This window comes from Stomoxys calcitrans, chromosome 4, assembly GCF_963082655.1.
Source record: "Stomoxys calcitrans chromosome 4, idStoCalc2.1, whole genome shotgun sequence".
In the NCBI taxonomy this organism is placed as follows: Eukaryota; Metazoa; Arthropoda; class Insecta; order Diptera; family Muscidae; genus Stomoxys; species Stomoxys calcitrans.
In genome coordinates, this window is record NC_081555.1 from 164,840,946 (window position 1) to 164,867,386 (window position 26,441).

Genomic DNA, 26,441 nt, shown 5'->3' on the forward strand with positions numbered 1-26,441 from the left:
TTTAAATGAATAACAAAAAGGCATTTGAATTGCATAGAACGAACAGAGACCAGTCAAACGAAATCGATTCTACAGATGAAAAATTGGGCGAATGACGTAGTTGATATTCGAACAACTGTTTCGATTCCTAATGGCACGTATAAATACCTTCGCCAATGGAATATGGAGTTTAGTTAAAATCGAATTAATCAAAGGCATGAAGTTCCGTTTCCTGGCACTTTTCATTTGTGTGTGTGCGTTTGCATTCCTAGTGGGAGGAGCACCCACTAGGCTGCCTGATGAGGACGAGGGTGGAGGTGGTGTAGATGCTGGCAATGAAATTGCAGGCGCCGACAAAGGCGCAGAAGAACCACAAGACAGTGTTGATGACGGTGTAACAAGCGAAAGTGAAACGGACACTGAAGCAGTAAAAGAAACTGCACCGGCGGAAACTGCGGCAGAAGCTGGTGAAGTAACTGCAGAAGAATCAACAGGTGCAGACACACCAAGTGAAGAAACTCCTGCTGATGAAGATACCCCTATAGCGGAGACTGGAGAAGAGAGTGCTGGTGAGGAACCAAATGGTGAAGAAACTCCAGCAGAAGTGGCAAGTGAAGAAACTACTGGTGAGAAAGTCGTAGATGAAGAAACTCCTGCAGAAGAAACCAATGAAGAGAATGCTGCTAACGGAACTCTTTCAGATAAAACCGCGGGTGAGGAAGCAGCTGGCGAAGAAATTCCTGCTGGTGAGGAGCCCGCTGGTGAAGAAACTCCTGCAGAAGTGACTGGTGAGGAAAACCTTGGTGAGGAAGCCGCTGGTGAGAAAGGTGCTGCAGAAGAGGTTGGCGAAGAAAGCGGTGTTGAAGAAATTGCTTCAGAAGCGACTGTTGGTGAGGAAACAAGTGGTAAAGAAACTCCTGCTGGTGAGGAAGCAGCCGGTGAAGAAACTACAGCAGAAGAGACTGGTGAAGAAGCCTCTGGAGCGGAAGTCGCTGGTGAAGAAACTCCTGCAGAAGAAACAGGTGAAGAAGGTGCTTCGGAAAATACCCCTTCAGAAGAGACTGCGGATGAGGAAGCAGCTGGCGAAGAAATTCCTACTGGTGAAGAAACTCCTGCAGAAGAAGCAGGTACAGCTGAAGAAACTCCTGCAGAAGTGACTGGTGATGAAAATGTTGGTGAAGAAGCAACTGGTAAAGAAGGTGCTGCTGAAGAAACTCCTGCTGAAGAGAGTGGTGAAGAAACTCCCGCAGAAGAGACTGGTGAAGAAGTCTCTGGTGAGGAAGTCGCTGGGGAAGATACCACTGCAGAAGAAACAAGTGAAGAAAGTGCTTCAGAAAAAACTCCTTCAGAGGAGACTGCTGGTGGGGAAGCAGCTGGCGACGAAATTCCTGCTGGTGAGGAGACCGCTGGTGAAGAAACTCCTGCAGAAGTGACTGGTGAGGAAAACGTTGGTGAGGAAGTAGCTGGAGAAGAAGAAGCTTCTGAAGAAACTCCTGCAGAAGGGACTGCTGGTGAGGAAGCAGCTGGCGAAGAAATTCCTGCTGGTGAGGAGCCCGCTGGTGAAGAACCTCCTGCAGAAGAGACTGGTGAAGAAGCCTCGGGAGAGGAAGTCGCTGAAGAAGGAACTCCTACAGAAGAAACAGGCGAAGAAGGCGCTGTTGAAGAAATTCCTTTAGAAGAGACTGTTGGTGAGGAAGCTACTGGTGAAGAAACTCCTGCTGAAGAAGCAGCCGGCGAAGAAATTCCTGCTGGCGAGGAGCCCGCTGGTGAAGAAACTCCTGCAGAAGTGACTGGTGAAGAAGCCTCTGGTGAGGAAGTCGCTAGAGAAGAAATTCCTGCAGAAGAAACAGGCGAAGAAGGCGTTGTTGAAGAAATTCCTTTAGAAGAGACTGCTGGTGAGGAAGCAACTGGTGAAGAAATTCCTGCTGAAGGGACTGCTGGTGAGGAAGCAGCCGGCGAAGGTGAAGAAGAAGCAGGTGAAGAAGATGCTTCGGAAGAAACTCCTCCAGAAGAGACTGCAGGTGGGAAAGCAGCAGGTGAAGAAAATGCTGCTGAAGGAACTCCTGCAGAAGAAGCAGGTGAACAAGGTGCTTCGGAAGAAACTCCTCCAGAAGAGACTGCGGATGAGGAAGAAACAGGTGAAGAAGGTGCTTCGGAAGAAACTCCTCCAGAAGAGACTGCGGGTGAGGAAGCAGTTGGCGAAGAAACTCCTGCTGGTGAGGACCCCGCTGGTGAAGAAATTCCTGCAGAAGAGACTGGTGAAGAAGTCGCTGGTGAGGAAGTCGCTGGGGAAGAAACTCCTGCAGAAGAGACTGGTGAAGAAGTCTCTACTGAGGAGCCCGCTGGTGAAGAACCTCCTGCAGAAGAGACTGGTGAAGAAGTCTCTGGTGAAGAAGTCTCTGGTGAAGAAGTCGCTGTGGAAGAAACTCCTGCAGAGGAAACAGGTGAAGAAGGCGCTGGGGAAAAAATTCCTTCGGAAGAGACTGCTAGTGAGGAAGTCACTGGAGAAGAAACTCCCGCTGAAGAGACTGCTGGTGAGGAAGCAGCCGGCGAAGAAATTCCTGCTGGTGAAGAAACCCCTGCAGAAGAGACTGGTCAAAAAGGTGCTTCTGAAGAAACACCTGCAGAAATGACTGGTGAGGAAGCAACTGGTGAAGAAGGTGCTGCTGAAGAAATTCCTGCAGAAGAGACTGGGGAAGAAGCCTCTGGTGAGGAGCCCGCTGGAGAAGAAGTGACTGGTGAGGAAAACGTTGATGAGGAAGCAGCTGGAGAAGAAGAAGCTTCTGAAGAAACTCCTGCAGAAGAGACTGGTGAAGAAGCCTATGGAGAGGAGACCGCTGGTGAAGAAACTCTTGCAGAAGAGACTGGTGAAGAAGTCTCTGGTGATGAGCCCGCTGGTGAAGAAACTCCTTCAGAAGAGACTGGTGAAGAAGCCTCTGGAGAGGAGCCCGCTGGTGAAGAACCTCCTGCAGAAGAGACTGGTGAAGAAGCCTCTGGAGAGGAGCCCGCTGGTGAAGAACCTCCTGCAGAAGAGACTGGTGAAGAAGTCTCTGGTGAGGAGCCCGCTAGTGAAAAAACTCCTTCAGATGAAACAGGCGAAGAAGGCGCTGTAGAAGAAATTCCTTTAGAAGAGACTGCTGGTGAGGAAGCAACTGGTGAAGAAATTCCTGCAGAAGAAACTGCGGGTGAGGAAACAGCCGGCGAAGAAATTCCTGCTGGTGAAGAAACTCCTGCAGAAGAAGCAGGTGAAGAAGGTGCTTCGGAAGAAACTCCTGCAGAAGAGACTGGTGAAGAAGTCTCTGGTGAAGAAGGTGCTGTTGAAGAAATTCCTGCAGAAGAGACTGGTGAAGAAGTCTCTGGTGAAGAAGCCGCTGGTGAGGAGCCCGCTGGAGAAGAAACTCCTGCAGAAGTGACTGGTGAGGAAAACGTTGATGAGGAAGCAGCTGGAGAAGAAGCTTCTGAAGAACCTCCCGCAGAAGAGACTGGTGAAGAAGTCTCTAGTGAGGAGCCCGCTGGTGAAGAAACTCTTGCAGAAGAGACTGGTGAAGAAGTCTCTGGTGAGGAGCCCGCTGGTGAAGAAACTCCTTCAGAAGAGACTGGTAAAGAAGTCTCTGGAGAGGAGCCCGCTGGTGAAGAACTTCCTGCAGAAGAGACTGGTGAAGAAGTCTCTGGTGAGGAGCCCGCTGGTGAAGAAACTCCTTCAGATGAGACTGTTGAAGAAGTCTCTGGTGAGGAGCCCGCTGGTGAAGAAACTCCTTCAGAAGAGACTGGTGAAGAAGCCTCTGGAGAGGAAGTCGCTGGGGAAGAAACTCCTGCAGAAGAAACAGGTGAAGAAGGTGCTGCGGAAGACACTCCTTCAGAAGAGACTGCGGGTGAGGAAGCAGCTGGCGAAGAAATTCCTGCTGGGGAGCCCGCTGGTGAAGAAACCCCTGCAGAAGAAGCAGGTGAAGAAGGTGCTTCGGAAGAAACTCCTGCTGAAGAGACTGGAGGTGAGGAAGCAGCTGGCGAAGAAATTCCTGCTGGTGAGCCCGCTGGAGAAGAAACTCCTTCAGAAGAGACTGGAGAAGAAGTCTCTGGTGAGGAGCCCGCTGGAGAAGAAACTCCTGCAGAAGTGACTGGTGAGGAAAACGTTGATGAGGAAGCAGCTGGAGAAGAAGAAGCTTCTGAAGAAACTCCTGCAGAAGAGACTGGTGAAGAAGACTCTGGTGAGGAGCCCGCTGGTGAAGAAACTCCTTCAGAAGAGACTGGTGAAGAAGCCTCTGGAGAGGAAGTCGCTGGGGAAGAAACTCCTGCAGAAGAAACAGGTGAAGAAGGTGCTGCGGAAGACACTCCTTCAGAAGAGACTGCGGGTGAGGAAGCAGCTGGCGAAGAAATTCCTGCTGGTGAAGAAACTCCTGCAGAAGAAACAGGTGAAGAAGGTGCTTTGGAAGAAACTCCTCCAGAAGAGACTGCGGGTGAGGAATCAGCTGGCGCAGAAATTCCTGCTGGTGAGCCCGCTGGTGAAGAAACTCCTGCAGAAGTGACTGGTGAAGAAACCTCTGGAGAGGAAGTCGCTGGGGAAGAAACTCCTGCAGAAGAAACAGGTGAAGAAGGTGCTGCGGAAGACACTCCTTCAGAAGAGACTGCGGGTGAGGAATCAGCTGGCGAGGAAATTCCTGCTGGTGAAGAAACTCCTGCAGAAGAAGCAGGTGAAGAAGGTGCTTTGGAAGAAACCCCCTCAGAAGAGACTGAGGGTGAGGAATCAGCTGGCGAAGAAATTCCTGCTGGTGAGCCCGCTGGTGAAGAAACTCCTGCAGAAGAAGCAGGTGAAGAAGGTGCTTCGGAAGAAACTCCTCCAGAGGAAACTGCGGGTGAGGAAGCAGCTGGCGAAGAAATTCCTGCTGGTGAGCCCGCTGGTGAAGAAACTCCTTCAGAAGAGGCTAGTGAAGAAGTCTCTGGTGAGGAGCCCGCTGGAGAAGAAACTCCTGCAGAGGTGACTGGTGAGGAGAACGTTGATGAGGAAGCCTCAGGAGAGGAGCCCGTTGGTGAAGAAACTCCTTCAGATGAGACTGGTGAAGAAGCCTCTGGTGAGGAGACCGCTGGTGAAGAAACTCCTTCAGAAGAGACTGGTGAAGAAGCCTCTGGAGAGGAAGTCGCTGGGGAAGAAACTCCTGCAGAAGAAACAGGTGAAGAAGGTGCTGCGGAAGACACTCCTTCAGAAGAGACTGCGGGTGAGGAAGCAGCTGGCGAAGAAATTCCTGCTGGTGAGCCCGCTGGTGAAGAAACTCCTGCAGAAGAAGCAGGTGATGAAGGTGCTTCGGAAGAAACTCCTCCAGAGGAGACTGCGGGTGAGGAAGCAGCTGGCGAAGAAATTCCTGCTGGTGAGCCCGCTGGTGAAGAAACTACTGCAGAAGAAGCAGGTGAAGAAGGTGCTGCGGGTGAGGAAGCAGCTGGCGAAGAAAGTCCTGCTGGTGAAGAAACTCCTCCAGAAGAAGCAGGTGAAGAAGGTGCTTCGGAAGAAACTCCTCCAGAAGAGACTGGGGGTGAGGAAGCAGCTGTCGAAGAAATTCCTACTGGTGAGCCCGCTGGTGAAGAAACTCCTGCAGAAGAAGCAGGTGAAGAAGGTACTTCGGAAGAAACTCCTCCAGAGGAGACTGCGGGTGAGGAAGCAGCTGGCGAAGAAATTCCTGCTGGTGAGCCCGCTGGTGAAGAAACTCCTGCAGAAGAAGCAGGTGAAGAAGGTGCTTCGGAAGAAACTCCTCCGGAAGAGACTGGGGGTGAGGAAGCAGCAGGCGAAGAAATTCCTGCTGGTCAGCCCGCTGGTGAAGAAACTCCTTCAGAAGAGACTGGTGAAGAAGTCTCTGGTGAGGAGCCCGCTGGAGACGAAACTCCTGCAGAAGTGACTGGTGAGGAAAACGTTGATGAGGAAGCAGCTGGAGAAGAAGAAGCTTCTGAAGAACCTCCCGCAGAAGAGACTGGTGAAGAAGTATCTGGTGAGGAGACCGCTGGTGAAGAACCTCCTGCAGAAGAGACTGGTGAAGAAGTCTCTGGTGAGGAGCACGCTGGTGAAGAAACTTCTTCAGAAGAGACTGGTGAAGAAGCCTCTGGAGAGGAAGTCGCCGGGGAAGAAACTCCTGCAGAAGAAACAGGTGAAGAAGGTGCTGCGGAAGACACTCCTTCAGAAGAGACTGCGGGTGAGGAAGCAGCTGGCGAAGAAATTCCTGCTGGTGAAGAAACTCCTGCAGAAGAATTAGGTGAAGAAGGTGCTTTGGAAGAAACTCCACCAGAAGAGACTGCGGGTGAGGAATCAGCTGGCGAAGAAATTCCTGCTGCTGAAGAAACTCCTGCAGAAGAAGCAGGTGAAGAAGGTGCTTTGGAAGAAACCCCCTCAGAAGAGACTGCGGGTGAGGAATCAGCTGGCGAAGAAATTCCTGCTGGTGAGCCCGCTGGTGAAGAAACTCCTGCAGAAGAAGCAGGTGAAGAAGGTGCTTCGGAAGAAACTCCTTCAGAGGAAACTGCGGGTGAGGAAGCAGCTGGCGAAGAAATTCCTGCTGGTGAGCCCGCTGGTGAAGAAACTCCTTCAGAAGAGACTGGTGAAGAAGTCTCTGGTGAGGAGCCCGCTGAAGAAGAAACTCCTGCAGAAGTGACTGGTGAGGAGAACGTTGATGAGGAAGCCTCTGAAGAGGAGCCCGCTGGTGAAGAAACTCCTTCAGAAGAGACTGGTGAAGAAGCCACTGGAGAGGAAGTCGCTGGGGAAGAAACTCCTGCAGAAGAAACAGGTGAAGAAGGTGCTGCGGAAGACACTTCTTCAGAAGAGACTGCGGGTGAGGAAGCAGCTGGCGAAGAAATTCCTGCTGGTGAAGAAACTCCTGCAGAAGAAGCAGGTGAAGAAGGTGCTTCGGAAGAAACTCCTCCAGAGGAGACTGCGGGTGAGGAAGCAGCTGGCGAAGAAATTCCTGCTGGTGAGCCCGCTGGTGAAGAAACTCCTGCAGAAGAAGCAGGTGAAGAAGGTGCTTTGGAAGAAACTCCTCCAGAAGAGACTGCGGGTGAGGAAGCAGCTGGCGAAGAAATTCCTGCTGGTGAGCCCGCTGGTGAAGAAACTCCTGCAGAAGAACCAGGTGAAGAAGGTGCTTCGGAAGAAACTCCTCCAGAGGAAACTGCGGGTGAGGAAGCAGCTGGCGAAGAAATTCCTGCTGGTGAGCCCGCTAGTGAAGAACCTCCTGCAGAAGAGACTGGTGAAGAAGTCTCTGGTGAGGAGCCCGCTTGTGAAGGACCTCCTTCAGAAGAGACTGGTGAAGAAGCCTCTGGAGAGGAAGTAGCTGGGGAGGAAACTCCTGCAGAAGAAGCAGGTGAAGAAGGTGCTTCGGAAGAAACTCCTCCAGAAGAGACTGCGGGAGAGGAAGCAGCTGGCGAAGAAATTCCTGCTGGTGAGCCCGCTGGTGAAGAAACTCCTGCAGAAGAAGCAGGTGAAGAAGGTGCTTCGGAAGAAACTCCTCCAGAAGAGACTGCGGGGGAGGTAGCAGCTGGCGAAGAAATCCCTGCTGGTGAAGAAACTCCTGCAGAAGAAGCAGGTGAAGAAGGTGGTTCGGAAGAAACTCCTCCAGAAGAGACTGCGGGTGAGGAAGCAGCTGGCGAAGAAATTCCGGCTGGTGAGCCCGCTGGTGAAGAAACTCCTGCAGAAGAAACAGGTGAAGAAGGTGCTTCGGAAGAAACTCCTCCAGAGGAGACTGCGGGTGAGGAAGCAGCTGGCGAAGAAATTCCTGCTGGTGAGCCCGCTGGTGAAGAAACTCCTGCAGAAGAAGCAGGTGAAGAAGGTGCTTCGGAAGAAACTCCTCCAGAGGAGACTGCGGGTGAGGAAGCAGATGGCGAAGAAATTCCTGCTGGTGAGCCCGCTGGTGAAGAAACTCCTGCAGAAGAAACAGGTGAAGAAGGTGCTTCGGAAGAAACTCCTCCAGAAGAGACTGCGGGTGAGGAAGCAGCTGGCGAAGAAATTCCTGCTGGTGAGCCCGCTGGTGAAGAAACTCCTGCAGAAGAAGCAGGTGAAGAAGGTGCTTCGGAAGAAACTCCTCCAGAGGAAACTGCGGGTGAGGAAGCAGCTGGCGAAGAAATTCCTGCTGGTGAGCCCGCTAGTGAAGAACCTCCTGCAGGAGAGACTGGTGAAGATGTCTCTGGTGAGGAGCCCGCTTGTGAAGGACCTCCTTCAGAAGAGACTGGTGAAGAAGCCTCTGGAGAGGAAGTAGCTGGGGAGGAAACTTCTGCAGAAGAAACAGGTGAAGAAGGTGCTTCGGAAGAAACTCCTCCAGAAGAGACTGCGGGTGAGGAAGCAGCTGGCGAAGAAATTCCTGCTGGTGAGCCCGCTGGTGAAGAAACTCCTGCAGAAGAAGCAGGTGAAGAAGGTGCTTCGGAAGAAACTCCTCCAGAAGAGACTGCGGGTGAGGAAGCAGCAGGCGAAGAAATTCCTGCTGGTGAGCCCGCTGGTGAAGAAACTCCTGCAGAAGAAACAGGTGAAGAAGGTGCTTCGGAAGAAACTCCTCCAGAAGAGACTGCGGGTGAGGAAGCAGCTGGCGAAGAAATTCCTGCTGGTGAGCCCGCTGGTGAAGAAACTCCTGCAGAAGAAGCAGGTGAAGAAGGTGCTTCGGAAGAAACTCCTCCAGAAGAGACTGCGGGTGAGGAAGCAGCAGGCGAAGAAATTCCTGCTGGTGAGCCCGCTGGTGAAGAAACTCCTGCAGAAGAAGCAGGTGAAGAAGGTGCTTCGGAAGAAACTCCTCCAGAAGAGACTGCGGGGGAGGTAGCAGCTGGCGAAGAAATCCCTGCTGGTGAAGAAACTCCTGCAGAAGAAGCAGGTGAAGAAGGTGGTTCGGAAGAAACTCCTCCAGAAGATACTGCGGGTGAGGAAGCAGCTGGCGAAGAAATTCCGGCTGGTGAGCCCGCTGGTGAAGAAACTCCTGCAGAAGAAACAGGTGAAGAAGGTGCTTCGGAAGAAACTCCTCCAGAGGAGACTGCGGGTGAGGAAGCAGCTGGCGAAGAAATTCCTGCTGGTGAGCCCGCTGGTGAAGAAACTCCTGCAGAAGAAGCAGGTGAAGAAGGTGCTTCGGAAGAAACTCCTCCAGAGGAGACTGCGGGTGAGGAAGCAGATGGCGAAGAAATTCCTGCTGGTGAGCCCGCTGGTGAAGAAACTCCTGCAGAAGAAACAGGTGAAGAAGGTGCTTTGGAAGAAACTCCTCCAGAAGAGACTGCGGGTGAGGAAGCAGCTGGCGAAGAAATTCCTGCTGGTGAGCCCGCTGGTGAAGAAACTCCTGCAGAAGAACCAGGTGAAGAAGGTGCTTCGGAAGAAACTCCTCCAGAGGAAACTGCGGGTGAGGAAGCAGCTGGCGAAGAAATTCCTGCTGGTGAGCCCGCTAGTGAAGAAACTCCTGCAGAAGAGACTGGTGAAGATGTCTCTGGTGAGGAGCCCGCTTGTGAAGGACCTCCTTCAGAAGAGACTGGTGAAGAAGCCTCTGGAGAGGAAGTAGCTGGGGAGGAAACTCCTGCAGAAGAAACAGGTGAAGAAGGTGCTTCGGAAGAAACTCCTCCAGAAGAGACTGCGGGTGAGGAAGCAGCTGGCGAAGAAATTCCTGCTGGTGAGCCCGCTGGTGAAGAAACTCCTGCAGAAGAAGCAGGTGAAGAAGGTGCTTCGGAAGAAACTCCTCCAGAAGAGACTGCGGGTGAGGAAGCAGCAGGCGAAGAAATTCCTGCTGGTGAGCCCGCTGGTGAAGAAACTCCTGCAGAAGAAACAGGTGAAGAAGGTGCTTCGGAAGAAACTCCTCCAGAAGAGACTGCGGGTGAGGAAGCAGCTGGCGAAGAAATTCCTGCTGGTGAGCCCGCTGGTGAAGAAACTCCTGCAGAAGAAGCAGGTGAAGAAGGTGCTTCGGAAGAAACTCCTCCAGAAGAGACTGCGGGTGAGGAAGCAGCTGGCGAAGAAATTCCTGCTGGTGAGCCCGCTGGTGTAGAAACTCCTGCAGAAGAATTAGGTGAAGAAGGTGCTTCGGAAGAAACTCCTCCAGAAGAGACTTCGGGTGAGGTAGCAGCTGGCGAAGAAATCCCTGCTGGTGAAGAAACTCCTGCAGAAGAAGCAGGTGAAGAAGGTGGTTCGGAAGAAACTCCTCCAGAAGAGACTGCGGGTGAGGTAGCAGCTGGCGAAGAAATTCCTGCTGGTGAGCCCGCTGGTGAAGAAACTCCTGCAGAAGAAGCAGGTGAAGAAGGTGCTTCGGAAGAAACTCCTCCAGAAGAGACTGCGGGTGAGGAAGCAGCAGGCGAAGAAATTCCTGCTGGTGAGCCCGCTGGTGAAGAAACTCCTGCAGAAGAAACAGGTGAAGAAGGTGCTTCGGAAGAAACTCCTCCAGAGGAGACTGCGGATGAGGAAGCAGCTGGCGAAGAAATTCCTGCTGGTGAGCCCGCTGGTGAAGAAACTCCTGCAGAAGAAGCAGGTGAAGAAGGTGCTTCGGAAGAAACTCCTCCAGAGGAGACTGCGGGTGAGGAAGCAGCTGGCGAAGAAATTCCTGCTGGTGAAGAAACTCCTGCAGAAGAAGCAGGTGGAGAAGGTGCTTTGGAAGAAACTCCTCCAGAAGAGACTGCGGGTGAGGAAGCAGCTGGTGAAGAAAATGCTGCTGAAGAAACTCCTCCAGAAGAGACTGGTGAAGAAGTCTCTGGTGAGGAGCCCACTGGTGAAGAACCTCCTGCAGAAGAGACTGGTGAAGAAGCCACTGGAGAGGAAGTCGCCGCTGAAGAAACTCATGGAGAAGAAACAGGTGAAGAAGGCGCGGTAGAAGAAACTCCTTCTGAGGAGACTGCTGGTGAGGAATCAACTGGTGAAGAAACTCCTGCTGAAGAGACTGGAGGTGAGGAAATAGCCGGCGAAGAAATTCCTGCTGGTGAGGAGCCTGCTGGTGAAGAAACTCCTGCAGAAGAAACTGGTGAAGAAGGAGCTAGCGAAGAAACTCCGGCTGAAGAAGCTGGAGAAGAAACTTCTACAGGTGAAGAGGGAAGCGGTGAGGATGAAACTGAAGAAGGGGAAGCCGTTGGAGAAGAAATGGGCGAAGAAGGAGAAACCGGTGAAGACGAAACCGTTGAAGAGGGAACTGGTGAAGAGGAAACAGGCGAGGAAGGAACAGGTGAAGAAGAGACAGGCGAGGAAGGAGCAGGTGAAGAAGAAACAGGCGAGGAAGGAGCAGGTGAAGAGGAAACAGGCGAGGAAGGAGCAGGTGAAGAAGAGACAGGCGAGGAAGGAGCAGGTGAAGAAGATACCGGCGAGGAAGGAGCAGGTGAAGAAGAGACAGGCGAGGAAGGAGCAGGTGAAGAAGAGACAGGCGAGGAAGGAGCAGGTGAAGAAGATACCGGCGAGGAAGGAGCAGGTGAAGAAGAGACAGGCGAGGAAGAAGTAGGTGAAGATGAAACCGGTGAAGAAGCAGCAGGTGAAGAAGAGACAGGCGAGGAAGGATCAGGTGAAGAAGAGACAGGCGAGGAAGGAGCAGGGGAAGAAGAGACCGGCGAGGAAGGAACAGGTGAAGAAGAGATCGGCGAAGAAGGTACAGGTGATGAAGAGACCGGAGAGGAGGGAACAGGTGAAGAGGAAGGTGGCGAAGAAGAAATTGGTAGTGATTCTGATTCAACAACTAAACCAAAACCAACAACTAAACCTAAAACAACAGCTAAACCTAAAACAACAACTAAACCTAAAACAACAACTAAACCTAAAACAACAACTAAACCTAAAACAACAACTAAACCTAAAACAACATCCAAACCTAAAACAACAACCAAACCTAACACAACAACTAAACCTAAAACAACTACAAAACCTACAGTCAAACCTGCAGCAACAACATTCAAGACTACCGCCAAACCGGCAGCAACAACAGCCAAACCGGTAGCAACAACAGCAAAACCTGCAGCAACAACAGTAAAACCTACTACAACCAACCCTGTTAAGCCACCCACAATTACCATAATTATTAAAAACCCGCCCAAAGCTACTACAGCCAAACCGAAAACAACGAGAAAACCTAAAAAAACGGTAAACTCTAAAACAACGGCCAAACCAAAAACTACGGCGAAACCCAAAACATCAACGAAACCCAAAACTACGGCCAAACCTAAAAAGGCAACAAACACTAAAACAACAGTGAAACCAAAAGCAACAGCGAAACCCAAAACAACAGCAAAACCCAAAACCACAGCAAAACCCAAAACAACGGCCAAACCTAAGACTACGGCGAAACCAAAGAAACCCGCCAAGCCCAAGACAACTGCAAAACACAAAACAACTGCAAAGCCCAAAGCAGCCAAACCAACTCAACCCCCACAACAGGATCATATCCTGCAACAGATCATCAACGCTGTCCAACAAATCATTTATTAGAACCAAATAACGCTCTGAGATGTATTTTGCTTTTCTTTAGTTATCGTTATAAAATATTTTATAACAACATAAAGTTGCCCCATATGCTAATTCCATGGCATCTAAAATACAATTCTTAAAAGGGTTATTTTTTTAATTTATAAGACAACTAATTTTTATGTTAATACGAATTTTATGTAATTTTTTACAGAACGAAATAAACGAATGTGATAAGAAAAATTTTTATAGAAACGTGCTAAGTTCGATCGGAGCGAATTTTGGGTAGCCACCAGGTACCATGGGTTCTGCTAAAAATTTGCCTTTATTAACTCAGTTTGTATGGGAGTTATTCTACAAAACCAGATCGGGAATTGCTTGCACCTGCTATGGTCTCAAGTAGTCATATCGGGTAATCGGTATTTGAGGGGCCTACATCAGCACATAGACCGGTTCGTATCATACCTGCCATGAACGCTGAAAGTAGAAGTTTTTGTTTCTAGGAGCTCAAGAAGTCAAATCTAGGGATCGCTTAAATGGAGACAATCTTCTTCTTATATATAAAAATCAATTTTCACAGATGGTGCATAATGATCCCGTGGTGAAAATAGGGTACTACATTTTTTGATATCTGAAGGGGGGGCGGACCCTCCCCCTTACCATAATTTTCAGAAACTCCAAATCTCGGAGATGGGTGGTGCGATTTAAGCGAAATTTTGTGTGCTCTCATATTGTACCCTTAAAATAAAAATTTGGATCCAAATTTCGGATGGGGTACCTAGGGGGGCTGCCCCACCCTAAAACCTACCAAACATACATTTAGACCAATCAAGACAATATGGGACTCAAAAGAAAGGTATTTAGAACAAGAAAACGTATCTGATATCCAATTGTCGGACCAAGTGCTAGGGGGACCACCCCAAGCCCCAAAACACCCCTAAATCGGACATATTTACCGACCATGGCAATATGGGACTCAAATGAAAGGTATTTGCGAGTAGAATACGAATCTGATATCCAAATGTGGGACAACGTTTCTGGGCGTCCACCCCTTTCCCAAAACACCCCCCAAACAGGATTTATTTACGGACATTGGGAATATGGGGCTTAAATAAGAGGGGCCGCCTCTCACCAAAAACATGCCTCAAAGGGGAAAAATTTTCGACCATAGCAATATGGGGCTCAAATGAAAGGTCTTTGGGAGTAAAGCACGAATTTGATATCAATATTCGGGAAAAATGTCTGTGGGGCCACCCCACCCCCATAACACCACCCACATAGTATTTGCTGACTATTGCAATGTGAGGCTCAAATAAGAGGGTTTTTAAAGTGGAATACGAATCTGATTTATTTTTTCAAGGCCAACTCACAGAGTGGCCGCCCATCCCCCAAAACACCCCCCAAGCTGGTCATGTTTGCTGACTATGGAAATATGGGGCTCGAATTAAAGGTATGTGGGAGCAGACCACGTATCTGATTATCAACAACGTATTAACATTAGGGGCCAATTGTTTAGCGGGCGTCCCACCACCATAACAACCCCCAAATAGGACATATTTGCTCACCAAGACAATTTGAGTCTTAAAGAGAGTGGAACTAAATATTCATAGTTTTTAGGGCCAATACCCCAAACCGGACATATTTGCTGACTTTTCCATTAAGAGTTTAAATGAGATTATAAAACGAATTCGATATCCAATTTTGAGGGCAATGGCAATATGGGGTTCAAATAAATGATACATAGATATATGAGAATAGAGCACGTTGCTGATATATTTTCAGGGCTTAGAATTTGGGGGAACACCCCACTCCCCAAAACAGCCCTAAATCGGGCATATTTACCGACCATGACAATGTGGGGCTTAAATGAAAGGTATTGGGGGGGCAGAGCAAGAATTGATACCCATTTTCGGATCAGATCGCTTTAAAAAGTCCAATAACTTGCAAATGTTCACATCCGATAAATCAGACAGTTTCTCAAAGAAATGAGAACCTAAAGTCGAACTCCTTCTAACTGCCAGAGCGGGATACACACAGAAGGTGTTCTATAGTCTCTTCCTCTTCGATACCCTTACAGCTTGTGCATGTTTTTCGATAAGACAGTGAGCTGTCATGACGGACACAATAACTGAGACGTCTGTTCTAGCCAATGACAGCAAAGCAGTGGACCTCTTCAAGTCTAGATGAGGCCTCATAGTTTTGTAATGCTCACAGATGCTGACCATCTATCATTCGTTGCCCTTCGGGCCTGGTTCTGAAAACTTAGCTTACATGTCGCTAGAGGCATACTCACAGATTTCAGTATCCCTGGAATGAGTAAGGGGGTTCCTAGTCTCGCAAGCTCGTCTGCTTTAAAATTCCCTGGGATATCTCTGTGGCCCGGCACCCAGAACAGGTGAATTTTTAACTGTTCAGTCATCTCGTTGAGAGATCTGCGACAGTCGAGGGCGGTTTTTGTGTTCAGAAATACGTTATCCAGGGATTTAATGGCTGCTTGGCTGTCTGAGACATTATATTGGGTTGCCCAAAAAGTAATTGCGGATTTTTTTAAAAGAAAGTAAATGCATTTTTAATAAAACTTAGAATGAACTTTAATCAAATATACTTTTTTACACTTTTTTTCTATAGCAAGCTAAAAGTAACAGCTGATAACTGACAGAAGAAAGAATGCAATTACAGAGTCACAAGCTGTGAAAAAATTTGTCAACGCCGACTATATGAAAAATCCGCAATTACTTTTTGGGCAACCCAATATCTTAGCCATCCCACCACGTCCTTAATTGCAAGGATCTCTGCTTGATACACACTGCAGTGGACGGGTAACCTCTTCGATGTGACCAGTTCTAGATCTTTAGAGTACACCCCAAAGCCCACCTGGTCGATTAGTTTGGAACCATCCGTATAGAAGTCTATGTAACTTCTGTTACCAGGGATATCGTGGTTCCAATCGGTTCCATCAGGAATAGCGGTACAATAATTTTTTATCAAAAAATTACTGTACCGCTACAGGAATAGTGTACAGGAATAGCGGTACAGTAATTTTTATCAAAAAACGGATCGGGTAGGGTTTCGGATCATACTGCGGTCTGATGTTGGAAAGGAGAGCCAAAGTTCGTGTGCCACATTTAAGCTAAATCGGCAACAAATTTAAGTCTCTAGGAGTTGAATAAGTCGAAACTAGGAATCGGTCAATATGGGGGCTATATCCAAATCTGAACCGATATGGCCCATTTGCAGTCCCCGATTATTTACACCAAAATTGAAGTATCTGTTCAAAATTTCAAGGGGAGAACTTTTATCGTTCGAACACTCTTTTGATTTCGACAGACAGACGGACATGGCTGGATCAGCTCAGAATGTCAAGGCGATTTACTTTATAGGGTCTCAGGTCAATGTTTCGAGACGTTACAAACGGAATGAGTAGATTAATATCCCAGATATTGTGGTAGGCATCGAGAAAAGCATTGTGCCAACTTTTGGCAAGATTGATCAAAAAATGAGCTTACAGTAACCCTAGAAGTAACCCATATATGTATAATCGGGCGATATACATATATGGCAGAAAGATCTAAATCTGAACCGATTTCACCGGTAATTTAAAAAGTCATAAGGATACCCTTCCTGCCAAATTTCGAGAGAATCGGTTAACATATGACCACTTTATAGCCATATTTCTCAAAATCAGACGAACACATATATGGGAGCTATATTTAAAACTGGACCGATTTTGCCTAAACTCTTTAGATATTGTGGTAGTTGTTGAGGAATTTCGAGCTACTTTCAAAATCCTTAATTAATTTCAATACCACTCCCCTAAGTTGGTTCATGTCTGGTATTGTGTCCCCACCTAAGTGCTGATATCTGTCTGACGGGAAACCGGGAAATGACAAAGGAAATATTTCAACATCTCATCATCTTTCCCGCATGCCCTACACATGATATCACTTGCTGCACCGATTTTAAAGAAGTGAGTTCGAAGTCCTATGTGTCCCGTTATGATGCCAATAGCCATACTGACCTTCTCCTTACTTCCTTTCAGTATGAGCCTCGATTTCTCACGATCTGGATACCCCCATAAGATTTTGGTCGTCCTACCGACCGTTTCGCTATTCCGCAATGTTGCATGCGCATTCGTCGCCCACTCCCTTAACTCGGACTGCGTCGACCCGAAAGGTTTCGGGTTAAACAAGTTTATTGACGGCGGTCCTCTGACCACCAAATCGTCTGCCGTTTCATATCCCCTTATTCCATTATGGCCCTGCACCCAAACGACGCGGATTTTGCCATCCTCAGAGAGGGCGTTAATCTCCTTCTTACACTGCAAGACTGTTAGTGACCTTATCGTCCTGGTTATTATTGTCCTCATGGCCATTTTACTGCTCATAAAGATGTTCACAATCGATGTCTTCGCGAGAACACCACACCACCTCATACATTCCGCGATCGCCTGAATCTATGACTGTGTTATGGTCAGACAGTCTAAAACAGATCTCAGTCCCTGGGTTCTCAATGTAGACCCCCAGGGCCACTCTGGCCTCTAGCTTTGATGCATCCGTATAATATGATCTTCCTGATAGCAATACGAGGGTTCTGTCAGTCTAAGACTGAGCCGCCTGTTCCCGCGGCTATCGGTCCTTTGAACCGGAACGAGTTTGCTTACTTACAGGAGCTTAACGGGGACGCCACCTCCACATAAAAATGTGGCGACCCCCTCCGAGAAGGCGTGTACCGCTCGCAATGCCATTCGTGAATTTACTGTGTTCTGTATGCTATTGCCCAAATGGCCAACTAAGTCTGTGGAGATGTCCATACTCGACGTCCTCGTGTTGACACTGTACCATATCATGTATTCCGCACCCGGCACGGGATTACTGTGAGCACCATGCAGACTGGAGCATTGAGGTCTGATCTGTGTGGTCTTCATTGCCATCACGAGAAGCTTAGCTGCTAGTTGCCGGGCGTGTCGATAGGTTGAGGGTAGTGGCCTATGTTAAGACTGGCCGTATATTTTCTGAAGAGACTCACAAAGACCATAGTAGCGACACACCAGGCCCCTGATGAGAATGAAGCCCACGTCTTCAGCAGTAGTAATCCGATAATGCTACTAATCCGGTAAACATACATGGAGGCCACCGTGGCGCAGGGGCTAGCATGTCTGTCTATGACGCCGAGCGCCTGGGTTCAAATCCCGGCGCGAACATCAGAAAATTTTTCAGCATTGGTTATCCTCTTACTAATGCTGGCTACATTTGTGAAGTATCTTGCCATGTTAAAACTTCTCTACCAAGTTGTGTCGCTAAACGGCACGCAGTTCGGACTCGGCATAATAAGGGAGGCTCCTTAGCTTATCATTTATTGGACTGCACAGACAGGTGAACACACATACGGCTGGAAGGATAGAATGATGGACAGACAGACTGATATTCCTTATTCAAGTTAGAATTCCAAAACGATCCTGAATATATAAAATATATAGGACATCAGTTTAATATTTCGTTAAGTTACAAACACAATGACGAAGCTAGAATTTAAACCCCTCTGCTATGGTGAAGGACAAAAAATTTGCTCTTTTGCTCACAAAGTACATAAGGATGACCTTCGTCTTCAGTAACTTTTCGGCTGTTTCGGTGAATGATAATGGGGAAATTCTTCAAAAAACCAATTCGCATGCTTAACCTCCACCTGCATTATGTTCACCTTCGACTTTAATTATTTTAGCTGGTTTTGTATTTGCTGAAGTCAAACAATAGCAAAACATGTTAAATAAATTTAAGACTGCTGAAATAGAGAACGAGTTATTATTCTGTTTGAATAAGAGCCAATGACGTACTAGCTCTATGTCGCAGCTGATTTTATAAAGGCTTGAATTGATCAAACTCCAATTTAGTTTAATAGTAAATCAAGTGAAGACATGAAGTTTAGAATTTGGGCTTTTTTATTGTGCCTGTGGGCTGTAACGCTAAATTTAGCTGTGGCAAGTGCAGAAGAAATCAATTCATCCAATGATGTGGCAAATGAATCTGCCGAAGAGGAACCCGTGGATGAGGACAATATAGACTATGATGGAGACTATGAAGGTGATGTGGGTGAAGATGAAGAATTTGATTATGCTGGAGATGAAGACGACAACGATGGAAGCGATGTGGAATTAGACATCGAAGAAGCTGAAAATGATGGGGATGATTACCCCGATAAAAAAGATCAAACCGAAAATGTGGATGTAGCAACCGACAACATGCCAGAAGTTTATCCTTTTGAAATTGATGACGAAATTAATGATGATGATGTAGATTATGATGATGAGGATTACGATGAGAAAGAAGAGGTCTCAACACAGGGCTCAAAACCTTCGTCACCTGTGCGTAAATCCAAACCCAAAACCAAAGCACACAAGAAATCTGCCAGAAATAATCGTCATCGAGCCAAGGCTGGCAAACGCTCAAAGAAACATGCCAGGAAACACAAGTAATACTAATTGTACAATAAGAGAAAAACTAATTTTAATAGAATTTTTGTAAATTTTTGTTAATAAAAGATAAGATTTAGAGTAATACTTAAACCTTTGACAGATCGACTTTCCCCACGAAGGGACATTAGAAGAAATTTCTGTTTAACAATTTACATTCGTCAGACGGTCTAAATGGCAGTCGGTCTAAATGGCAGCTATATTCAAATCTAGACTGATCTGGGCCAAATGAAAGAAGGATATTGAAAGGCCTTAAACAACTCGCTGTCCCAAATTTTGGCAAAAAAGGACAATAAATGCGTCTTTTACAGGCCTAAGACCCTAATTCGGCGGGTCGGTCTATATAGCAGCTATATACAAATCTGGACCCATCTGGGCCAAATTGAAGAAGCATGTCGAGAGGTTTAACACAACTCACTGTCCCAAATTTCAGCAAAATCTGATAAGAAAGGTGGCTTTTATGAGCCTAAGACCCTAAATCGACGGATCGGTCTATATGGGGGCTATACCAAGATATAGTCCGACATAGCCCAACTTCGGACATAACCTGCTTATGGACAAAAAAAGAATCTGTGCAAAGTTTCAGCTTAGTATCTTTATTTTTAAAGACCGTAGCGTGATTTCAACAGACAGACGGACAGACGGACGGACATGGCTAGATCGTGTTAGATTTTTACGCTGATCAAGAATATATATATTTTATATAATCGGAAATGGATATTTAGATGTGTTGCAAACGGAATGACAAAATGAATATACCTCCATTATTCGGTGGTGGGTATAAACAATTTCGTAATCAGACATTTTCATCCAACACAAAGCATTCGTATCATGGAATTGTCACTTCATTGCCTGCTTGATTGCCATGGGAGTGGGACCTAGTGCCAGAACATCTTTCCCCTGAAATGATTGCCGAACTCAGAAAACAGTTCCCCACATGCTTGTTGAAGAATAAATGGATGATGTATGACAAAAATAAAAAAGTAAAAACGTTCGGCCGTTCCGAAATTTGAACATACATAAATTGTTATCCTATTTTATAATAACTCCACTATATTCACAGTTATATCCAAATATGGCGGATTTGGATCATATTTTGTTTAAATCATACAAGGCCCAGTTCCAAATTTAAGCAAAATTGACGAAAAAATGCTATGACCTTAAGACCCTAAATCAGGAGATCGGTCTATATGTCAGGTATACTTAAATAGAGTACAATCGAGACCCAACTTGACATGGATGCCAACAGGTCTAATAGAACTAGACCATAAATGAATTGAATGTTGAAGGCCATAGTAGTAGAATATGAATTGCGCCCTGGAGGGGCTTAAGAAGCACAATGACGAAATCGGTTTTTATAAGAGCTGAAATCGGTATATATAAGAGCTGAGAATTGCGTCCTCTAGTGGCTCAAGAAGTCAGGATCCAAGATCGGTTTAAATAGCAGCTATATCAGGTTATGTACCGATTGGAACCATACTAACCACAATTGTTGGAGGCCATAACAAAACACTTCATGCATAAATTCAGCCAAATCGGATAAGAACTGCGCCCTCTAGAGGCCTAAGAATTCAAGATTCAAGATCGGTTTATATTGCAGCTATATCAGGTTATGTAGCGATTTAACCCTGCTTAACACACTTGTTGGAAGTCTCAATAAAACACCTTATGCCAAATTGAAGACAAATCGGATGAGAACTGCGCCCATTATGGGGTCAAGAAGTCAAGTTCAAAGATCGGTTTATATGGCACCTATATCAGGTTATGGACCGATTTGAACCGTACAAACCACAATTATTGGAAGTCATAAAAACACACTTCGTGCAAAATTACATCCAAATCAGATGAGAACTGCGCCCTGTAGTGGCTCAAGAATTCAAGATCCAAGATCGGATTATATGGCAGCTACATCAGGTTATGTACCGATTGGTACATACTAACCACAATTGTTGGAGGTCATAACAAAACACTTCATGCATAAATTCAGCCAAATCGGATGAGAACTGCGCCCTCTAGAGGCCTAAGAATTCAAGATTCAAGATCGGTTTATATTGCAGCTATATCAGGTTATGTAGCGATTTAACCCTGCTTAACACAGTTGTTGAAAGTCTTAAAAACACACTTTGTGCAAAATTTCAGCAAAATCGGATGAGAATTGCGCCCTCTAGTGGCTCAAGAAATCAAGATCCAAGATAGTTTCATATGGCAGTTTTATCAAAACATGGAGCGATTTGGCCCATTTGCAATCCCAACCGACCTACACCAATAAGAAGTATTTGTGCAAAATTTAAAGCGGCTAGCTTTACTCCTTGGAAAGTTAGTGTGCTTTCGACAGACGGACGGACATGGATAGATCGACTTAAAATGATCAAGAATGTATATACGACGATCAAGAATATATATACTTTATGGGGTCTTAGACAAATATTTCGAGGTGTTACAAACGGAATGACGAAATTAGTATACCTCCCATTCTATGATGGAGGATATAAAATACTACCCTTTTTCAGGGAAAAGAATAAAGAAACTAGCATTTGCCAGGGGAGAGGGTATGGAAATAAAGCTTTGCTAGGAAAATGGGTACAAGAAAAAATTACTATGCTATTAGAGCTAGGAAACACCCATTTTAAGGAAAAAGGTTATAATAGGTACACTTCTTTGGGGAAAGTGCATAATAAGTACTCTTTTTAGGGGTAAGGGCATCCAACGGCACCATCAAACGGTAGATTCTATGCCATTTCCCAAATTAAGGGAAGATTCTCCCTTAATTTGGGAAATGGCATAGAATCTACCGTTTGATGGGGAAACGGTATAGAAACTACCTTTTCCCAGGGGAAAGAGTACAAAATCTATCTTTTCTATGCAGAAAGAGTATTAAAACTACTCTTTCTTAGAGGAAAGGGTAAGAAACCGCCATTTTCCAGGTAAATTGGTATAGAAGGTACCTCTTTCCAAGTTTAAAGGTATACAAAGTACCCTTTCCCTGGGTAAAATTTATAAAAACTACGCCTTTCCAGGCGAAAAGGCAAAGGAACACAATTTTCCTGGAGACAGGGTAAAAAAACTAAAATTTTCCAAGGGAATGGGAATAGAAATTACCCTTTCCGAGGGGAAAGGGTATACAAACTACCCATTTTCAGGGTAAAAGTAAACAAACTACCATTTGCTAGGGAAAATGGTATATAAACTACCTTTTCCCAGAGAAAATTGCATAGAAACCACACTTTTCCAGACGAAAGGGTATAAAAACTACCCTTTCCCAGAGGAAAGGGTATAGAAACTACCCTTTTTCAGAGGAAAGGGTATATAAACTACCTTTTCCCAGAAAAAAGGACATAGAAACTATCCATTCCCAGGGGAATGGGTATAGAAACAAACTTTTCAGAGGGGAAAGGATAAAGAAAATACTCCTTCCGCGGGGAAAGTTTATAGAAGCTACCCTTTCCCTGGGATAAGGGAATAGAAATTACCATTCCCGAGGAGAAAGGGTATACAAACTACCCATTTTCAGGAAAAAAAAGTAAACAAACTACCATTTGCTAGGGAACAGGGTATATAAACTACCCTTTTCCACAGAAAATTGCATAGAAACCGCACTTTCCCAGAAAAAAGGGTATAGAAACTACCCTTTCCCAGGTGGAAGGGTATAGAAACTATCCTTTCCCAGGAAAAAGGGCATAGAAACAATCCATTCCCAGGGGAATGGGCATCGAAACAAACCTTTCTGAGGGGAAAGGATAAAGAAAATACTCCTTCCGAGGGGAAAGGGTATAGAAACTACACTTTCCCAGGGGAAAGGGTATAAAAAATACTTTTTTTCAGGGGAAAGGGTCTATAAACTATCCTATCCCAGGGGAATGGATATATAAATTATCTTTTCCCAGGGGAAAGGGCATAGAAAATACTTTTTTTTTCGGGGGAAAGGGTCTATAAACTATCCCATCCAAGGGGAATGGGTATATAAATTTTCTTTTCCCAGGGGAATGGGTATAGAAACAACCCTTTCCCGGCGGGTAGGGTTAAGGAACTACTTTTATCAGGGGAAATGGTAAAGTAACTTCACCTTCCCCGGAACAAAAGTATAGAAACTACCCTTTCCCCGGGCAAAGGGTAAAACAAATTAAAGGGTATAGAAACTAAACTTGGAAAGGGTATAGAAACTAAACTTGGAAAGGGTATGGAAACTAAACTATCCTAGGGAAAAGGGTACATAGGCTATTCTTTCTCAGGGGAATGGATATAGAAACAACCCTTTCCCAGGGGGAAGGGTTAAGAAACTACGTTTATCAGGGGAAAGCGAATAGACACACCCTTTCCCAGGGCAAAGGGTATAGAAACTACCCTTTCCCCTGGGAAAGGGTAAAGAAACAACCTTTTCCTAAGAGAAAGTGTTAAGAAACAACCTTTTACCAGGGGAAAAGGAAAAAAATACGCCTTCCGAGGGTAAAGTGTATAGAAACTACCCTTTCCCAAGGGAAAGGGCATAGAAACTACCCCTTCTCAGGGGAAAGGGCACATAAACTACCCTTTCTTAGGGGAAAGGGTATAGAAACTACCCTTTCTCAGGGGAAAGGGTAAAGAAACAACCTTTTCCTAAGAGCAAGTGTTAAGAAACAACCTTTTCCAGGGGAAATGGTATAGAAACTTCACGTTCCCCAGGGCAAAAATATAGAAACTTCCCTTTCCCCAGGGAAAGGTTAACAAAGTGCTCTTTCCCAGAGGAAAGGCTATAGAAACTAGCTTTTCCCAGTGTAAGGGCATAGAGAATAATAGCTTCCAAGGGAAAGAGTATAGAAACTACCCTTTTCTATGGTAAAGGGTATAGAAACTACCCTTTCCTAGGGCAAAGGGTATAGAAAATACCTTTTTCAAAATTCAGCAGAACCACACTTAACCCATATTTAGCAAACAAGTAAGGACGGGCTAAAGTCGAGGTAAGACTACTTTTGATACCTCACACCTTATAGGGGAAGTGGTATAGAAACTTCACCTTCCCCGGGGCAAAAATATAGAAACTACCCTTTCCCCAGGGAAAGGTCCTCTTTTCTTTTAAAGAAAGTCCTCTTTTCCAGAGGAAAGGGTACAGGAACTAGCCTTTCTCAGGATAAGCAAATACAAATGCAAATTTTGCCCATGAACATCCCACTAAGGAACAGGGGCAAACTTCTCACATATCAATGAGTGCAGTCCGATTCAAGTTTTAAGCTCAATGATAAGGGGCCTCCTTTTTATAGCCGAGTCTGAACGGCATGCCGCAGTGCGACACCTCTTTCGAGAGAAGTTTTACATGGCATAGTACCTCACAAATGTTGCCAGCATTAGGAGGGGAAAACCACCGTTGAAAATTTTTTCTGATGGTCTCGCCAGGATTCGAACCCAGGCGTTCAGCGTCATAGGCGGACATGCTTACCTCTGCGCTGCGGTGGCCTCCAGGATAACGGCATAGAGAATAATCTTTTTCAAGGGAAAGAGTATAGAAACTAGCCTTTTCTATGATAAAGGGTATAGAAACAAGCTTTTCCTAGGGCCAAGAATATAAGAAATACCTTTTCCCAAATTCAGCAGAACCAAACTTAACCCATATTTACCTGTTGATCTTTCTTAGTCCAAACAAGTAAGCATGGGCTAAAGACGGGCTAATACTACTTTTTGATACCTGAGACCTTATAGGGTATGCAGACTACGCGTCGAAAATAAAATTTGCTTAAATTTGAAATGAATTATTTAGGCAAAAATCCGTACATATTGTGGGAGTCATAGAAAAAATCGCTGTGCTAAATTTTGAGAAGAGCGGTTACTAAATGTGCTTACAATGAGAAACTTTCTAGCCAAATGTTTGAGAATCAGATAACAAATGACTAAATTATGATATGGGAACTATATTTGACTCTTAAACAATTTCCATGAAATTTCATAGCAATGTCGGAGCCATAAGAGAATCCCTCGGGCCACATTTCGTGAAAACATGACCACAGACAGTATAGAGCTTAACATATTCTGACGCGATCCGTGTACTAATCAATAGCTGTATTTTTGTTTCTTCTTCTAGCTGTATATTTGTTCCTTCTGAGTGCTTTAAACAAACACATCAAGTTTTAATAACTATCCCACAGTAGTAGAGTAGGCTATTACTGGCAGTCAAATTCAAATTTTAGGCAACTCATCATACATCTTGGTTTTGGAATTCAAGGTGGCACGAGGTATGTTCTTGAATTAAGAATATTTCGCACATTTGTCCTTCCGGTACATATGTTTTACCTCTCGTATTTTATTTGCTCTAAACAAATAATCAAAATTAAAGAAACTCTAGAGAAATGAATGAAGAATATCATGAAATTGTGTAGACATAGACTAACATTGATTTAACCTGCGCCAGTAGTTCAGTTATAACAAAGTTTATAAATACTCTGCTTAACTTGTGTTTTCCGATAGTTAAGTAGTACTTTTAGTAGAAAAATGAAGTTACGGATCTTGGGTCTGTTAGTTTGTGTGTGGTCATTAGTGGTGCTATCGGCTCCAGCTCGAGCCTTGGAAACCAGTGATCGAAACAAAGATGGGAAAAAAGTTGATGACTATGCTGAAGACGAAGCGGCTGATGAAGATGATGAATATGAATACGATGATGACTACGAAGATGAATATGAATATGAAGATGAGGATGAATATGAAGATGAGGATGAATATGAAGATGAGGATGAATATGAAGATGAGGAAGCACCCGAAGATTTAGCAAATGATAAAGGAGCTGCTGAAGGTGTGGAAGAATCTGTAGATACAAAAAAAGATGAGCACGAAGAAGAAACTGCAAATGACAACATAAAAGACAATATACCTGAAGATCAAAATGACAGCGATGAAGACGAAAACAATGAAGATGATCCCAAAGCAGACGACAATGAAGAAAATTATGATAAAGAAAATGATGATGAAGAATACGATGATGAAGAATACGATGACGAAGAATACGATGATGAAGAAGACGATGAATATGAGGAATATGAATACGAAGATGAGGTTAAAACAGCTTCTGCCCCAAAAACAACGAACAAAGTGTCAAGAAAACCAAAAAAGCCATTGAGATTATCCCACAAACCTTTGAAAGCAAAAGTTAAACCTTCAAAAAGAATTCATTTGCACAACAAATTCAAGGCTGCTTTGAAGAACAAAGCTAAGCGAAACTCGAAGAAACATTGAAAATAAATTCTTAATATAATAAAAAGTTATAAATGTTTGTTATAATGATAACACTACCCTTTAGAGACAAATGGTTTTCATTTTGGCTTCATTTTTCTCAGGAAAAGGGTATCTATCCTTTCCTCAAAAAAAAAAAAAACTCTGCGTTTGTACAGAAAAATAAGTATTGACATTCCTTTGCAGGATATTATCGGGCTTTAGACCATTGTTCAATGATTTCTATTCAAATCTCAATAAGATTTTAAGACAAAAAAAAAGGGCAAACAAACAAAATATAAGAATTTAAACACTAAAAGCGTACTAAGTTCGGCCGAAGCCGAATCTTATATAACCTTCACCATGGATCGCATCTGTCTAGTTCTTTTCCCGATACGGTAAAAGTAAAACAATTGCTAAGATGTTGGAGCTTTATAAACTTATGGTCCGATGGTCCGGACCATTATTAAACTC

At 45.4% G+C, this 26,441-nt stretch overlaps 6 protein-coding genes across 6 annotated transcripts; 4 read left to right on the top strand and 2 right to left on the bottom strand.

Moving 5' to 3' along the window:
- The first annotated feature begins 130 nt into the window (after nt 1–130).
- LOC131997070 (sperm acrosomal protein FSA-ACR.1-like) lies at nt 131–1,596 on the top strand. Its single transcript, XM_059367350.1, has 2 exons — nt 131–1,538; nt 1,586–1,596. Exons 1-2 carry the CDS (start codon nt 131–133, stop codon nt 1,594–1,596), a joined length of 1,419 nt encoding a protein of 472 aa, XP_059223333.1.
- Nucleotides 1,597–1,607: 11 nt separating this feature from the next.
- Nucleotides 1,608–2,439, bottom strand: LOC131997071 (uncharacterized; the record flags this gene model as incomplete). Its single annotated transcript, XM_059367351.1, has 2 exons — nt 1,608–1,634; nt 1,681–2,439. Coding segments are annotated over 2 exons (786 nt in total), but the record flags the coding sequence as incomplete, so codon positions are not given.
- A 169-nt stretch (nt 2,440–2,608) lies between these two features.
- On the top strand, nt 2,609–3,392 carry LOC131997072 (fibrous sheath CABYR-binding protein-like). Its single transcript, XM_059367352.1, has 2 exons — nt 2,609–3,211; nt 3,258–3,392. Exons 1-2 carry the CDS (start codon nt 2,609–2,611, stop codon nt 3,390–3,392), a joined length of 738 nt encoding a protein of 245 aa, XP_059223335.1.
- A 1-nt stretch (nt 3,393) lies between these two features.
- Nucleotides 3,394–6,624, bottom strand: LOC131997073 (mucin-19-like; the record flags this gene model as incomplete). Its single annotated transcript, XM_059367353.1, has 2 exons — nt 3,394–5,729; nt 5,775–6,624. Coding segments are annotated over 2 exons (3,186 nt in total), but the record flags the coding sequence as incomplete, so codon positions are not given.
- Nucleotides 6,624–12,355, top strand: LOC131997074 (collagen alpha-1(I) chain-like). Its single transcript, XM_059367354.1, has 2 exons — nt 6,624–6,653; nt 6,701–12,355. The coding sequence occupies exons 1-2, from the start codon at nt 6,624–6,626 to the stop codon at nt 12,353–12,355; spliced, it is 5,685 nt and encodes a 1,894-aa protein (XP_059223337.1).
- A 12,898-nt stretch (nt 12,356–25,253) lies between these two features.
- LOC131997075 (glutamic acid-rich protein-like) lies at nt 25,254–25,991 on the top strand. Its single transcript, XM_059367355.1, has one exon. The coding sequence runs from the start codon at nt 25,254–25,256 to the stop codon at nt 25,989–25,991; it is 738 nt and encodes a 245-aa protein (XP_059223338.1).
- The last annotated feature ends 450 nt before the right edge of the window (nt 25,992–26,441 follow it).